We start from the raw sequence: 17,734 nt of genomic DNA, 5'->3' as shown, positions 1-17,734 counted from the left end.
GCTCCAGCCGTCAGACATAGTCTTCGATCTGTTCTCCTAAATCTGCAGCTTGATGGAACACACCCTGGTTCATCACCTGTGCCAACATGTAACACTCCACAATCAAAAGAGAATTGTTGCCTCACCCACTGAGCACACCACACGGCTTTTTAACTACAGGAGACAATTTTGCTGTCTTAAAAAGAAATGTGTCCCCTTCTAGAAGCCTACAGCTATTGCTACACCATTAAAATAAGTTCATTCACCTGTACCAGGCTACTGGTGTTTCTATTTTCTTTTCTCCTATATCCAGCCTCCAATCATATGAGAGAATTAAATAAGCAGCAACAATTAGTACCAAAGAGATGACCTGCCTCCGACAGGAAACCAGGGGGTCTCCCTGGCCTGGGCATAGTACTAATCGCCCTGCAGACGCCCAGGTGAACTAATGAAAGGTTCGGGGCCAGTCCTAACGTAGGGGGACTCCCAGGTTGGCCATCACTAGACAGGAATAAAATGCTCTTTACGTGACTGCTACCTTAATAAGTCTGCCTAACATTTAACAGAAGCTTCCCTGTAGCTTGAGAAACACCTGCTTCTATCACAAGAGGTGCACTAGGGGGGTTAAGTCACCATCTGAGCTGTGGGCATCCCCTGTCAGAGCACCAGGGAAAGCAGCCGAAGACGGGCCAAGTGCTTGGGCCCCTGCACCCATGTGGGAGACCTGGACGAAATTCCAGGCTCCTGGCTGTGGCTTGGCCCAGTGCTGGCTGTGGCAGCCATTTGGGGAGTGAACTAGTGCATGGCAGATCTCTCTCTGTCTCTCCCTAACTCTGCCTTTCACGTTAGGGAAAAAAAATTTAAAAAGTAACGCTTTAAAGAAAAAAAAAGAAAAAGAAGTGACCCATGTATGGGTCATTTGTAACCTGAGTCCACTTGTAACTGGACCTGCCTCCCCGCCCCCAGAAGGGGTCCTGTGGAACCTCCCCCTCTTCTCCCTACTGCGGGTGTCACCTCTGTGCAGAGCCAGCTGTCAGGCTCAGCACGGGCACTCAGCACACACTGGCCCGGTGGCGCTCCACAATGCTGGGTGGCACAAAACACTCCCCTTTTATGGATGAGGAAACTGAGCTTAAGAAACTCTCCCAGATGCGTACAGGCTGCTCGGGGTTACAGCCAACAACAACATTCAGCTCCGCTGCCTCCCAAGCCCACGTTCGCAATCCCCAAGACAGAATCCGGCCTCCTTCCTCACTCGCCGCTTTGGTTATACCAGGGGCTCCCTTCATTTGTTATTAGGGCAGTTCCTCCCAAGAGGGGATTCGCCAGGATCCTGTGTTCCGCAGCTGAGAGGCACCATCCGTTTACATCACACCATGAATTCTACTTGTGAGCGTGCCCTTCAGTGGTGTGGGCTACCTCCGTGCTGTTCTGCCACCTTCACCAACGTCCATCTAAAGAACTCCTTCCATCTTGCAAAACTGTAAGCCTCTGTAGGAGGATCTCCCCCTCTCCCTCCCCCTCGGCCCCCTGCAATCCCCACTCTCACTGCTGTGCCTCGACTTCAACTAGCCCAGGTACCTTATTAACAAAAGCAAACAGAGCAGAGGGGAGGGCGAACGATGAAGTGGAACAACAGGCGCGATGTGTTGTCAAAAATGAGCTATTTTCCACTGTCTGGGCTGTGCAGCTGCCCCTCCATCAGAGGACAGCTGGACCATCTGCACCTGGAGATGGAGCCCGAGCACATTCGGCACAGGGCGGACTGGTGGCAGAGGAACACTTGTGTCACACAGTGAACTGGTGGCAGAGGTACACTTGTGTCCATCGCCTGAGGACGTTTGGGCTGTAGAATCTGCTGTTCAGGTCCCCAGAGCAAGAAGCTTCCACTGCCAGCCCAGATCCAAGACTACATCTTGATTTCTTCATGTGATTTTCACCAAAGCACAATGAACAATGAAACGTCCTAACGTCCCGCACTGAAAACTGAGTAGCTTTTCAATGCAAACATCACCTCTCCTACCTTCTTGGATTGTGCCTTTTTGAGGTGCTCTAGACCATGCGTGTCCACCGTCTGTCAAGTCCACGTCTTCCCCAGTGTGCCCTGGGGAACAGCAGCTCTGCTCCGCCACTGGGTTTTGAAAAGGAGCTGGAAAGAAGCCTCTGCCCGAGGACAAGAGAACTCCATTCGCAGATCAAGTCCACAACTCGGCTCCAGGGCCAGAAGGAAAGTGATCGCCACTCACCACCAGGTGGCGCTTCACACCGACCACAGCAGGTCGGGAGGCTTCTGGGCTCTGACAAGTGTCACCCACCCGGCTTCCTGCCTGGGGTCCTTGAAAGTGAACTGAGGAGGCATCCATGATGTGCAAGGCTCTGCCCCTTACAGACCCGTCAGCTGTCGGGCACAATCCAAAGGCCAGGCCAGGTGCCTGGGAACAATCAGGAGACCTGTCCACACTCGTAACTAGACAGTAACAGGCCTGCCGAGAAAGCTGTCCTTGGGGAACCGGAGGCTGTCATGTTCCGTCAAACAGTTGAGACGCACATAGATAAACACTGCACGTTCTCTCCCAACTGTGAAAGCGAAAACGGCTCATCTCATAGGAGCTAATTTGATCATAATACACTGTCTGTATTATCAAATTAACATAACTATCCCATTCCCATAAATAAGTATTAAGTGCCGGTATTTTCCAAAGTTATCTTTAAGTGAGAAGGGAACTGGGACCTCTTAGGGGTTGAAAATGGAGCAAACCTGTGGCCCCATCATTTTTCTCCCAGCTCTAATCGGCTACTTCTGTGATCTCAATTCTGGAATAAGCCACGGACGACTCAGAGCCCAGAGCGTACGGCGCAGACACCCACCAGGTGGCTCTGCAGCCAAGCGACCAGCGTCTCCGCCGTGGAGTCCGGGACCTGGCACCTGAGGCCTTCCTTCTCATCCGTCTCCATCACCTCCAGCAGCCCACGCAGGTCCTCCACGAGGTGCAGCGCGCGCAGGCTCCCCATGAACGGAGACGTGGGAGACTGGCAATCAAAGAGCCCATTGGAATACTCCAGCGCCTTAGAACCTGGGGGAGGAACAGGAGGCAGGAAATCAGTGCAGCCGCACTGGGGAATGACTAGGGCAGGGGAGAGGCAAACCCCTTCAAGCCTCCGCACTCTGCGAGGCAGATACCAAATACCAAGGGTCCAGCACCTGGCAAGGAGGCCAGTGTGTGGTCAAGGGACAGCCCGGTGGCCTTTGCGCGTGGTGGCCCAGGCTCATGGAGATGAGAGTTAGCAGGTGGCAGACTGAGTTCAGGCTCAGAGACCCCAGAGCCATCAAAGTCCCCAACAGGGAGTGATACAGTGACATGGAAACCACGCAGCACACTCCCGAAGGTGACAGGGCCAGCTTGCAGTTAATGTAGCAAGAGTTAACTGTGACGTTCACCACGTCGTACGTGTGCCTTTTCAAATTTACGTGTGAGATGAGAGCCCAGAGAGAATGTACACTGAGCAGAGCGAGTGAGGAGGAAGGAAGGAGGAGCAGACGGGCCGGCCCACCCCAGCCCAGCAATGTTCCCGGAGGGCCCCCTGCCGACACTGTCACGGGTCCACGTGGCACTGACGGCCCTCCATGGTTAAGCCCACCAAAGAAGGGGGCTAGGGGGCAGCTGCACGCTTAGAGAAAGCCCCCAAGTATTTGTAGTCATTTCTCCTCTTCTCCCTCGGAACTCCACTGGAAAATGACTGGTGTTGATTTAAAAACATATATACTCAGGCCCCGCCCACCCGCCACACTTCTGAATGACTGAGCTTGACGGGGACCTGCTGAGTCTTGTAATTGTTGTCAGTACTTCCATGGGTGGTCCTGACGGCTTCACTGGGGATAGGGCATACACCCATCCAGGGAAATGCATGTGATGTGAAATATTTTTTCCCAGCAATATCAGTCCACTCCACTAGAGTCTAAGCACGTAAGCTTACAACCCCAGCAAGAGCCTCTCAGGACGGGCTCGCGGTACACCTGCCGACACGACGGCAGATGAAGTCGTGTCTTGTTTCCCCACGTCACAGTCCGTCAGCAGCTAGGAACCACACACCGTGCCTCCAACAAGAGACGCTTTTCCAAATGAAACCTGACCGGCCCCTTCCCAGATTCGGGTGCTGGAACTCTGTGTTTGTGTCCCCGCCCTCCGGACGAGACTTAGCTCGGCGACAAGGCTTTGGAGATGACAGCCGCAGAAATGCACAGTGCTTGTCTGCCAAGGAGGCCTCACTGCAGAGGCATCCAATTGTCACACAGGAAGCCCAACTACGGCCACCGCCTGCAGGACAGGAAGATACCTACAGGCGTCCTGGAGCCACTGCAGGATGGACACAGTGGGGCCAAACTGCCGACCAGAACAGCAAAGCAGCTGGGCCAGGACAACGGGCGCCCAGGAGTGGTGCGCCCAGCTGTACCCCCGTCTTCTGGTGGGTGCCGATCCTGCCAAATACCCCACGTTCAACTCCGTTCTCATTACAATGGGTTCCTGACTACCTAACAGGACTTCTCTGGAGATTAAACACTGCCCTGAGCCCTGAGAAGGCAGTCATCAGCGCCCCCTAGGGGCACCAGGGGACATGCAGGGCTCATGAACCCACCCCAGACGTGCAGGTCTGCTCAGTGGCTCTGCTCAGCCCTCAGCACAGGGCACAGCCGGCCAGCGGGTCACCGCCAGGGAGCGCCAGCGTGAGCTCCCCGAGTTAGGGAGGCGACTGCAGGGGTCCAGGGACGGAGCGGCTGCAGTGGGAAAGCAAGGGTGCCCAGGATGCCGCAAGGCACCGGTGGCCCCGGCAGAACAGGCTGCAGAGAAGACAAAGGGGAGGGCAGAGGCTGGCAAGAAGTGGGTCTCACAGAACCTGATATGCTAAGGGGGAGAGCATCTGGAACGACAGAATGACTCACGCTGCGGGCTTCGGGAACTGGGGATAGGGGAGGGGGGAGGGGTATGAAGCAAACCCAGACCACTAGAGGGTTTTTAGAGGGGAGTTTAAAAATGCTGACAGCACGACGCTGACGTGGCCTGCAGCAGGGTGTCAGTGGAGAGACATGGCTGGTGGCTGGAGGGAGCGACTTACACCTTAGTAAGAATGGGGAAAGTAAATATGAGGGCGCTTCCCAAAGCTCCTGGAAAAACACGCTGAAAAGTTGTCAGTTTATTTTGGTGCAAATGTTTTCTTAAAATATTTCATAACATGCTGGAAATGCATTGTTATGAAAAAAAACTATGCATTTTAGATGATACCAAAGTATGCGGAATTCAAGAAAATGCTCAGGGATGTGGGGGTGGAGTGGGGTCCCTCAAAGTCTGGGCCACAAACCACCAACACCAGAATTGCTTCGGATGCAGATTTTTTTTCTCCTTGACCAAAAACCTAAGACGCAACGGAAATTTCCGAGATTTTAAAAATGAAGTCTGAGAATAATTCTGGTGGGAACAAAAAATCAAGGAACACATCTGAAACCACGCGGAACCTATCTAAAGGCACTGGAGATCGTCAACGAATGAAAAATAAGAAAGGGACAAGATGTGAAGAGCTGCAGGGAGATCCCCAGAGCGGAGTAACCGTCAGGACCCCGTGTCTCGGAGGGGACAGACGACCTGCTATGATGCCATCCATCTGCTCCAGCGCCGCTGCCAACATGTCACTTGCGTCACTCATCATTTTCTTGGGCGTCAAGGGCAAATTCCACCCGAGATCTGAAAAAGAGAATGGTGGTGTCATTACATCCTTTAAATGATGCAGGCTGCCTAGTGGGTTTGCTAATGCAACTTCAAATTATAACTCTTTTTAGCACTGAAACTCGGAGTGAGAATTTTGTAGGCAGTGGAGCTGAATTAAGGGAGTCATTTACTAAGCTGCAGCAGATCCACTGAGCAGGTAGCCGGCATCACGTGCTGTACCTGTATGAGTTAATCAAAGCACACGCAGCTACTGCTCTCCCGGGTGTTTAAAATCCAGGAAAATGTTTTCCACGCTATACTTTAAAAAAAAAATAGAGAGACAGACAGACAGACAGATCTCCCAACAGCTGGTTCACTCCCCAAATGCCAGCAACAGGGGACTGGGCCAGGACTAAATTTAGCACCTGGGAACTCTATGCTGGTCTCCCACATGGGCGGCAGGGACCCAAGTACTTCAGTCACCACTGCTGCCTCCCAGAGGCTGCATGAGCAGGAAGCTGGGGTCAGGAGCAGGCGTGGGAACAGGTCCCAGGCATTTGGGTGAGGGACTCGTGGAGCTCGGGGACTCTGCATGGCCTGCAGACGGCCCTGAGCAGTGCTGGGGGGACAACACCTCCTTTTCTCTGCACCTGCTCCACTCAGTCTCTAATCTTAATTTTGCTTTTCCCCACTCTCTACATGAAGATTTAGTTCAATATCACACACAGTCTGGACTGGTTTCAGGACCACTCCCGCGGATAGCAAAATCTACAGATGCTCACTCACTCCCTTCCATAAAATGGCAGAGTATTTGCACATAACCCATCAAGTTCTCTTACCTACTGTAAGTCATCTCTAGGGGCCTGGCGCTGTGGTACAGCGGGCTAAGCCTCCACCTGTGCTTTCAGCATCCCATATGGGATTCAGGCTGCTCCTCTTCTGATCCAGCTCTCTGCTAATGGCCTAAGAAAGCAGTGGAAGATGGTCCAAGTGCTTGGGCCAATGCACCCACGTGGGAGACCCAGAAGAAGCTCCTGGCTTCAGATCAGCCCAGCAGATAGAAGACCTTTTTCTGTGTCTCTCCCTCTGTCTAACTCTGCTTCTCAAATGAACAAATAAAATCTTTGAAAAAATCATCTCTAGATTACTATGAAACCTAACTCCAAGTGCATGCTCTGTAAGCAACTGTTAGTGGCGACACCATCTCAGAGCACCAGTTCAAGTCTGGGCTGCTCCATTCCTGATCCAGATTCTTGATAATGTACCTGGGAAGGCAGCAGAAGACAGCCCAGGTGCTTGGGCCTCTGCCACCCCTGGGAGCGCGACCCGGATGGAGTTACAGGCTCCTGGCTTCTGCCTGGCCCAGTCCTGGCTGTCAATGTGGGCATTTGGGAAGTGAACCAGCAGACTGAATCTCCCTCCCTCCCTGTCACTCTGTCTTTCAAATGAATGAATGAACCTATGGGAAACAAGGACTAGAAAAAGTCTACATATGTTCAGCACAGACACAGCTCTTTTTCCTAATGCTTTTTGTTCAGGGGTTGGTTTGGTTTGCAGATACAAAGGGGTTGACACACAACCCCAAACCCCCACTCCCACACCCCCACACTCTCACCTCCTGGTATTCTACACTGTAATAACAGCATCATGTACTGAACTATCAGGAAGTGATCGCTATAGATTTACATAAATTACCCATGATCCTTCATCACAATACCACCTCCATAAAATGGAGCCAACTCAATTCATTTCATAAATAAGGACCGAAGCACGGCAAGTCAATCCAGCAATGACCAGTGTTTAACCCAGGTCTACCCAACTTCTACTCTAAGAGTGAATTTCTGTCTACCTGGTCCTTTCGCAAGGGAAGCTTTCTGTTGAAACTGTCTCACAATCTACTTATGGTTTGACCTGCTATAAATATACTGAAATTGTGCTTGCAAAAAATTTGATCATTCACAGGACAAAGTCAAGATGATGGGACTTTTCAACATCAATCAATCCACGCATTCCAGGCATGAGGCTAAGTCTCCACGCAGCCTCCCGACAGGCCCGAGTGAGGCAGTTACTACTCGTTAGACTGTGCGACAGAGCAGACACCTGGGAAGTGGAGGGCAGCTGCCCGGCAGAAACCTTTGTTCTCTGTTTCCAAGCAGCCAGAGCTCACTCCTCCACTTTATTGTCACAAATACATTTATAGCTCTGGTATCAGCTTCTTGGATCAGTTCTCCACTGCACACCCATTCTAATAAAATACCATAGACACTGCTGTGAAATGCTACTTTTTCTTTAAATGACAGCTTATAGGAAGAGCAAGCACGTAGCTAATGTGCGAAACATTTCAAAAATAAGTCTATCCTTGGATTTGACAGTTTTGCCTAAAGACTTCTTAGGACTTTATTCACTTCAGAAGGTGCAACATGTCACCACCACTTCACGTGGAAATTCTACCACACAGAAATACTCAAGCCAACACTGTCACCCCAAAACCAAGCTGTCACCAGCTGAGTCAGGAACCTCACTCACACCTCAGTGCACACTCAGAGAGGCGGGGCACTGACGTCACCACCGCACTTCAGGTTGGAAAAGTCAAAACGTCAAAGCTGAGAGCACAAAGGAGTAAGCAGGAAGTGTGCAGGCCCCAAATTTATATAATTCAGTGGCCTGCGTTCTCTCTCATTTCCAAAGTAGTGTTCACAGAGGGGTCTTCAAAAATTTATGCAAAAAGGCGTATTACAAAAAATTACAGATTTTAAAATTTTCTGTGCACAAATTTACCTTTTAATCTGACTTTCCAAGACCTCTCTGAAATCCTCTCATACACATTCACACACAAGTAGACATAAAACAGAGACAGCGGCCACGCTCAGCCGTAACACGGGACTACCAACACAACACAGTGATTCCCACACACGATCGGCTGCTCACTGACTCAGAGAAAGAAATGGGTGTCCCTGTTAGCAGCTGTATTTTGTGTAGAACATGCACGTTTGTTAAGTGTGACAGGTGTCATTTCCTTCTTTGGGGTACTTTCAACAAGGCGTTCAAGGGCTGTGACATGGAGGCCTGAGACGGTTGATATCATGCTCGTTCCAGTGGTACAGAATCCATTTAAAAAAAAAACAAAACAAACAAACAGTGGTACTGGGGAGGGAGGCACCTGTGGCCCGGCAGGTTAAGCCACGGCTTAGGATGCCCACATCCCATACTGGAGCGCCTGTTTGACTCTTGGCTACTCTGCTTCTGATCCAGCTTCCCACTAACGGGCATTCTAGAAAACAGCAGATGAAGGTCCAAGTATTTGGGCCCCTGCTGCCCACCTGGGAGGCCCAGATGGAGTCCCAGGCTCCTGGTTTCAGCCTGGCCCAGCCATGGCTGTTACAGAGGTTTGGAGAGTGAACCAGTGGATGGAAGATCTCACTGTGTCTCTCCCTCTCTCTCCCTCTAACTCTGCCTTTCAAATAAATATTTTAAAAAAATGTTTTCAGTTTATTTGAGACAATCCTTTGTTTGCTATAATAACAATAGGACAATGTTAAATTTCTGTAAAAGTTTGTAGGTACATTCTCCCAATCTCTGTATTTATCCTGTGGAGGCCTACATGTAATAGTAAAGGGAAGACAGTGAAAACTAAGTAGGAATTGTACACATGACAGGCAAAGGTGGTGAGTGCTAAGGGTGAAGATGGAGGATGACAAAGGGCACAGCTCAGAGGTGCTCCAAAATTAAACGGCTGGTCAGGAGTCAAAGGGCTCTCTAATGATTTACATCTGGGTGGTCTAGGGCAGTGGTATGACAGGTGTAGAGGTGTAGAAGTCCCACAAATCCAGAAAACAACAAGAGCGATGAGGACATGAACACACACTTAACAGAAAAGCAAGTACTTTCAACCAATGAAAATGAGGGCATCTCAAATATTTTGTGCAATTAAAAAATTTTGTGCGATTAAAAGATAAATTTTGGTACAAAAAGTTTTGAAATCCATGTATAACTTTTTCATAACACATAGTTTCCATAAACTTTTGAAGATCCTTTGTATCTATGGTTTCAGAATTTTGTAGGATTGTAAAAAGAGACTAAAGCAATATATGTATTATATATGTAATGTAGGAGTATATACTTATTTGGTTTATATATTAATTATGTATCTAAACTTTTACTTATCTTTATTCATTTTGTTTGAGAGAGAAAGAAAGATCATCCCCATCTGGTAGTTCACTCCCCAGACACCTGCAAACACCTAGGGTGGGCTGGGCTGCGGCTGGGCTGGGGCTGGGAGCCAGGAACTCATTCCATGTCACCTCCGTGGGTGGCAGGAGCCCAACCACCTACACCATCATCACTGCCTCACCGATCCGCACTGACAGGAAGCTGGAATCGGAAGCAGAGCCAAGCCTTGAACCCAGGAACTCCACTACAGGCTGCAGCAGTCCCAACTAGTGACTTTCACAACTAGACAAACGTCGCCCCCACTGTAAATACATATTGACTACTTACACTCGTGTATTTTCTGGAAATACAAACAGCTTCAATATAACTATACAAGAAGAAAAAAAGGGCATAACCACGACCAAGTCTTTCATTTAGGTGATAGACTCAGAAACGCTTCGTGTTCCATTACTAAAAATAACAAAACAAGATGTTCAGCACTAGTAACAGTAGACCAGATTCTACTGGAAACTGTCGTGCAAACGGTGATACAAAATGCTGAATAAAATATAAAAGCATTTTTTTGAAGAACACTAGAGGGCAACTAAAACCAGGAGGAAACCATTGGGAAATCAACTGTTGAGAAAAGGGGGCCACGGTGGGTAAGACTGATAGCTATACAGCTTGCACTGGCGGGCTCCCCAAATCCTTGTGATGCAGAGTACAAAGTCTCTAAGTCACTAAACTGTGCTCTTACTAAGGACTAAAAGAAGTAAAATTCTTACATTATACACAAAGATATTTAAAACCAACTCAGGGTAGACTGTGATAAGAATATATACTGTAATCCACTAAAACTATAAAGATACGCAAATAGCCAGCTGAGCCGAAATGCAATACTGACAACATCTTCAATTTTATTAATCCATAGGAAGGCAGTAATAGTGGAACAGTGGATGACAGGAGAAAGAAAAGTCAAATGCCCAGATTTCAGGCTTAAGCAGAATGATATAAAAGCTACATTAAATATAAACAGAACAAATACAAATAAGAGTCAGGAAACACCAAACTCATAAAAGAAGCAAACAAGCAAAAACACCCAGATATGCTGCTAACATGGTTATACTTTAAAGACACATAAAAGGATGAAAAGTGAGATCCCACACACAGTAAGCACAGGAAAAAGAAGGCAGTTATAATAATACAAGAAAAACAACTTCAAGTCGAGAAGCACTACTAGGAAGAAAGAGGAACGCTTTATAATGAAAAGACTTCATTCATCAGGAAGCCATAACAAACAAAAAATGTCTTTGCAATGAATAAGACAGCTTCAAAATACACAGAGCAAAAACTGACAGGAGTAAGAGGTAATGAGACAAATTTGGTCCGCTTATGTTTAATGTAATTGTTGATATGGTTAGATTTCAGTCTATTATCCTGCCATTTTTTCTGTTTGTCCCCGCTACCATTTCTTCCTCCTCTTTAACCTTCTCTTGGATTGGTAGACAGGTAAGGAAAAAAGCAATAATACAGAAGATTCCAGTAATACTATCAACCATCTCAACATAATCCAGTTTACAGAACAAAACACCCAAATGCAAAATATTCATTGTTTTCTTTTTTTTTTTTAAACAAGCAATATTATTTTCAAGTCCACATGTTATACTCACCAGGGTAAGCCACATGTGTAAAGCCGCAAAACAAGTATCAATAAACTTTAAATGGATTTTTACACTTGATCTTAGCCAAAAGGCCAAGAAGTAAATAGTAAAAACTACAATCGGAAGTGGTTCTTAGAGAATTTCCATATTTATTAAAGTTCTGCCTTGCCCATGCTTTGAGCTATTTTAGAGGCAGCCTAACTTAGACAGCATCTGTGCTGATAAAGCTGTTAATTTTCAGGGTGTGGTCGAAGGATTTTTAAAAATGGAAAGGCTAACTATAAGGCCTAAGGAAACTCAGGCTGTAGGTTTTCTGATATTCAAAAACATTTCCAAGAGAAAGATTTCCTGGGCTTTCTCATATAGAGCAAATTGTGATCCATGAAACCTACAATGGTTCCAATAATCACCGGATGACGAAGTGGTAGCCTGTGATAATTATTTTATTTTAAAAATATTTATTGTTTATTTGAAAGGCAGAGAGAGAGAGAGAGAGATCTTGCACCTGCTGGTTCACTCCCCAAACGTCACAATGGCTGAGGCAGTCAGAAGCCAGGAGCTCTGTCCTGGCCTCCCACATGGGTGATCGATGACATGGAAGCCAGCCTCTCTCCTTTGGTGTGATAGCTGTTATCCTTCCCAAAACCGTTTCCTTCAGTGAGTCATTCAAACAAGTGCACGCACCTTAGAAATAAACAGAATCTGGAAACAAATCTGCTACCTTGTCAGAGTTACTGAAGCCTGAGGTTTTAATTTTCTAAATGGGTTTGGCCACTCCAAATACTGCAGTACAGTCAGCAGTTTCCTGGCCAAGCTAAGAATGAAAACAAGGGGAGCTGGGTCTTCTAAGCCCTTCGTTTTGGATCTCAGGTGCACAGTAACAGGATTATTCATTATCCCTGAGTCAGGGCATACTGTCGTTACAGGTCTCTGCAAAGCCTACTTACCACCCTCCACTTATTTAGTCCTCTTATAAAGATGGTTTCATTTCTAATTCCTAGCAATCATCTTTATTCCTAACTTTTAAAATCTGAGGTTGAATTTACATACAGGATACTTTAAGGTATTTTATGAACAATAGAACTAAAAGACAAAGCGTCAAAAAAATTTTGAGACTGTATATGCAAAGACTCTTCAAAAATTCTTGGAAGTGCACATTATGGAAAACCTATGCATGGATCTCAAACTTCTGTCCAACAAAATAAAGATCTTTTCATTCCACTTTCCATTAATTTTCTGAAGGACTCACCTACAGTGAAATGCACACACCTTAAATGTACAGTCTGCATTTTTTGTTTTTAGAGTAGAAAAGGTTTATTTGAGAAGGGATTCTAAGAAGGACCGACAGAGAATGCAGGAAACAAAACAAAGATGGAAATTCACAGATGGTGCTGTGCGCATCCCATATCCAAGTTCCAGTTCAAGTTCAGCCGCACCAGTTCAAGTCCCGGCTGCAACACTTCCAATCCAACTCCTGCTAATGTGCCTGGGAAAGCAGCTGAGGATGGCCCATGTCCTTGGTGTCCTGCACCCATTTGGGAGACCCGGAAGAAGCTCCTGGCTCTTGGCTTGTTGTGGTCTTCATGGGGAGGGAATCAGAGGATGGAAGACTTCTCTGTCTCTGTGTAACTCTGACTTTCAAAATAAATAAATAAATCTTTTTTTTTTTTATTTACAGCCAGACTGAATTTATTCAGACAAAATAAATTTGCAGAGGTGGGTGACCAACTGCCCATGTGCACACTGATGGAACATGTGGCAGAAGGCCTAAATAAATCTTTATAAACTAAATAAATCAACCTCTGAAAGTCTTACCAAAGCAATTACTTGGGGTCAAGATTCCTAAACGATGGTTAAGGACTAAAAAGAAAAAAAAAGGTTCAACAGTGGTACACGTTGATACACAGAGGTACTCCAAAAATTTCACAGAGAAAGGAAAAGAGAAATTAAGTTTATTTTATTTTGGTACAAAAAAATTTTGACATCCATGCTTTTGCCTAATACGTATTTACCAGGAATTCTGGAAGCCTTATCCTATGCATGGATCTCCAACTTTAGGCACCCAAATAAACTCACCTTTTAATGGCATTTTCCGCACACGTTTGAAGCACCCCTGTACTTCATACTTGGTCAGGACCTAGTTAGAGCAGATCTGAACGAAGGAAAGTATTATGGAAAGTTCCAGCAATGGGTGTGGTGGCAAAGGCCTGGCAGAAAACCACCACGTTCTGCAGGGTTGCTGACGAACAGAGAGGTTTTAGGTCAGGCAAGCTGCCCGGTCCTTCCGTGAAGAGAAGGGCTCCAGGGAAAAGAGCAAGTAGGTGTGAAAGTGAACTTCCAACTTCTTGCCCAAGGCAGAATCAACTCTCTGAGGCTAAGATTCCTTAAGGACAAAACCCCCTAGAGGGTGGGAGAAAGCTGGGCTGGAGGGCTGCCCCGGGGGCCATGTGGGCGTCATGTAAACAGGACCCCTTGTTCACATGTCTCACCAGGTTAAGGATTTACACAGATTTTTCCAACATAAGGGCCAACACAACCTTAGGCCAGATGAACTGCCCTGAGGATGGACAGCCGGGATAGGAGAACAACAGGGACAGGCAGCCACTGGGGGCCACTAGCTCAGAGGTTCAGCGGCAGCAGCAGCTGCATCACCAGGAGCTAGTTAGAGATGCAAACCCTTGGACTCTACCCCACCCCTACAATAACTCCAGGGGCAGGGCCAGCGAGCTGTGCTTTTCCAAGTCCTCCAGGGATTAGGACAGGCACTCCACCACTGTGCTAACCTAACTCAAGCTAAGTTTCTGAAAACTCACCACTGATTTGAGAGACGACAGGGACTCGCAGACACAAGTTGCTCCAGCCAGTACTTCATTCCCCAGAAAGGCCCACAACGGCTGTGGCTGGGCACCCAGTCACCCACGTGGGTGGCAGAGATTCAACTACTTGAGCCGTTTCACCTGCTGTCTCTCAGGACCTGCTTTACCAGGAAAGCTGGAACTAGGAGCCAGAGCCAAGAATGGGAGCCACGCACTGTGATATGGGACGCAAGCATCCCAAATGACAACTTAATCACTAGCCCAAACACCCACTTCCACGCTACACAAAGAATTTTTGAATCTCAGGCATGGTTTTTTCCTAATACGGATTTTCTCCTGAATGTTTTGAAGACTTCTCAGATGTATTATTTCAAAAAATATTTTTGCGAGGCCAGTCCTGTAGCAGCAACCTGCAGTGCCAGCATCCCAGGTGGGTGCCAGTTCAAGTACCGGCTGCTCCACTTCTGATCCAGCTCCCTGCTAAAGAGCCTGGGAAAGCAGTAGAAGACATCCCAAGTGCTTGGGCCCCTGCACCCACATGGGAGATCTGGAAGAAGCTCCAGGCTCCTGGCTCCTGCTTTGGCTTGTCCCAGCTGTGTCTGCTGAGGCCATTTGGGGGTGAACCGGCAGGCGGAAGATTTCTCTGTCCACCCCCCCCCCCCGCCCCGTAACTCTTTCAAATAAATAAATAAATAAATCTTAAAGAAAATATTTTGCACCAGCACCAAAATAAATTTATCTTTTAGTTTCATTTTGCATCGACTTCTTGGCACAGCAGCTATGAAAGGGCAGCCTTCCCTCCTGGCCCAGATGGGGTGGGAACTGGCTTCCAAGGCAAACAGAGGCAGAATTCCTCCCCCCACGCCTCTGCTTCTTACTTCTGATCCAAAAACAACAGTTCGGAAGAAGCAATTCAGACTTTGACTTGAGAAATCTGCCCCTTTGAAACTCAGCCACTAAGTGCCCAGGTCAGCAGCATCGTGGCGGGGCTCACGTCCACTCTCCTCCTATGCTGGCTCTCTGCGCTGCATGTGTCACTGTCTGTTTTCTCTTCCCCACTCCATTTCTCCTCCTACTGCTCTCATGCCCCTAGAAAATTTAGCATCTCTTGAAAAGAGCAAAATCCTAAGAAGTGGAGATTGGGGACAGTGGAAGCATTAAACAGAAACCATGGGAGGAACTGGAGGTGGTTTTTAATGCTATCATCTAACTATATTTTTTTAATTGGTCAAACTGTGAGACTGAGGACATAATTGGAAATGTGAGCACTGGCTGTGGATGTGACATTAAGGAATTATTTTAATGTTTAAAGATTTATTTATTTACACATGTATTTGAGGGGGGAGAGAGAGTAAGCTCCCCTCTCTATCTGTTCACTACCCAAATGACCACAATGGCTGGGACCAGAGATAGGAGGGCGATCCAGGTCTCCAGTGCAGGTGGCGGGAACCCAGTTTCTTGAACCATCCTTACTGCTGCCCAGCGTGCCCACTGGTGGGAAGCTGAAATGAGGAACAAGAGCCTTGAAATGGAAACCAGGTAGTCAGATAGAGGATGCAGACAACTTAGCCACCAAACACCTGCTCCAGGACTACTATGAAGTTACTGATGAGGCTACATAGTTATCTTTTTGACTCCTTATCCTTTAGAGATGGGTAGCTAAGTATTCATGGATGAAACGATAGGACATCGGAATTTACTTTAAAATCAAGCAGAAGGGAACAAATGTAAAAATGCAGATAAAAAGATGAGCCATTAGCTGATACTTGTTGAAAATGGATGAGAAGCACCTGGGGGTACATTATACTGCTCCATCTTCATTTTTTCCTTTTTTTTTTAATGTTTTCCATAATAAAATATTTAAGTTTTGTCATCCATATTTCTAAACTATAGAATTCTGAAATACCCTCTAACTTGGGTATCCTGTCTCAAATATTTGATTTTTCTATTGTAACATCAAGCACACTAAGGGAGCACTAAATATTGACCAACCAAATGATACACTTGCTGTTTTAACCTAATCAGCCACACCAACACAAACACGCACATGGGCGCCGCACCCTCAGAACGGGGAACAGCCTGTCTCAGACAAGCATGAAATCCATACTAATGACAGCAGCTTAGCAAGAGTTACTTCTCTGCTTCCCCAGACGAAGAGCCACAAACCAGGAAAGGAACAAGCGTGTAGGGATTCACGGAAATGAGGCAGCAGCGGGAAACAGAGCAAGAAAAAGAAAAGGAGCCCCAGCGGCGTCTGCTACTGATTTAGGAACGAAGAGCTTCAGGCTGCTGATCCCACGAGCCAGGCTCCTTGCTCACTCCCTGGACAAAAGCACACTGCAGTTCCCGAAAACCTGGTGTGTACTAATGTCAAGTGGATTTCACTCCCTTGGGATCAGTCAAGAGAACGCCCCATTTTTCCTCATCCACTCTCAGCAGCTACTATTATGACACGTGGGAAAGTTACAACTTTGCCCAAGGCCACTCAAGACGTGGGAGTTGGGGCCCGTCTCAGGACCCAGCAGGCTGGGCTGCCGCCTGCGATATCATCATCCTATATACGTGCTGGTTTGAGTCCTGGCTGCACCACTTCCAATCCAGCACCCTGCTAATGTCCCCGGAAAGCAGTACAAGATGGCCCACGTACTTGGATTCCTGCCACCCACATGGGAGATCCGAATGGAGTTCTAGGCTCCTAGCCCAGTCCTGGACATGGTGGCCGTTTAGGGAGTGAATCAATAGATGGAAGAATTCATTCTCTCCCTCTCTCTCTCCACCTTCCAAATAAATAAAATAAAATAAAAAAAATTTTTTTTGAATTTTTAAAGTGAGAGTTGGCCCAAGACTCACTCAGTATGTATTTATCCAACAGCAAGTACACTTCGACTGGGATCACCAACCTTGATCTTTCACATAAATTTCTAACCCAGATTATAAACCACATAGAAGACACCTGTGGCCAGCTCCAGTTAGCATGCTACCTGACCCACCCTTCTCTGTACAGGCCTGCTCTCCTTCCTCCGTACTGCCTCGGGTCCTGCAGCTGCACCTGCCCTGCTTGGACAGCCCTCCTCTCTCCCAGCCCAGGCATCCTGTCCTCCCAGACCTTGCTGCCTCCACCACAGCCCTCACTTCACAGAGCTTATGCCCTTGACTGAGCTGTGAGTGCCCTGCAAATAGTACATTTCTGTCTCTGCATTGCACTACCTAGTAGGGCAACCAAATGTCTGTGGCACGGTGAAATTTCCCAGTGGACACACACACACACTGATGTCATGGCTTCTGCAGCTCCTTTAGTCCCTCTTTGAGCTAATATTGCCACCTCCCACCTAGCTATAAGACAGAAACTGACCTCCTGACCTTGAATTTTTAAGAAAACTTTGGACCATTGTTTTCAGTCTTGCTCCCTGCAAGCTTTATAAGATTTATT

General features: G+C 47.3%; 1 protein-coding gene across 12 annotated transcripts in view; it reads right to left on the bottom strand.

Annotated features, from left to right (window-relative positions):
• The window catches only part of PPFIBP1 (PPFIB scaffold protein 1), a 178,000-nt gene that overhangs the window by 49,095 nt on the left and 111,171 nt on the right, over positions 1–17,734 (bottom strand). For all 12 annotated transcript variants that reach the window (XM_051850901.3, XM_008259471.5, XM_008259470.5 and 9 more), the window contains 2 exons: positions 5,616–5,714; positions 2,848–3,053 (listed from right to left, as the gene is read on the bottom strand). In XM_051850901.3, coding sequence (XP_051706861.1) covers positions 2,848–3,053; positions 5,616–5,679 — 270 coding nt within the window. In that variant the 5' untranslated portion in view covers positions 5,680–5,714. The remainder of the gene's footprint in view (positions 1–2,847; positions 3,054–5,615; positions 5,715–17,734) is intronic.

Source organism: Oryctolagus cuniculus, chromosome 9, assembly GCF_051225735.1.
Source record: "Oryctolagus cuniculus isolate XC-2025 breed Fujian yellow rabbit chromosome 9, ASM5122573v1, whole genome shotgun sequence".
Taxonomy (NCBI): domain Eukaryota; kingdom Metazoa; phylum Chordata; class Mammalia; order Lagomorpha; family Leporidae; genus Oryctolagus; species Oryctolagus cuniculus.
This window is presented reverse-complemented; position numbering and strand designations above follow the sequence as displayed.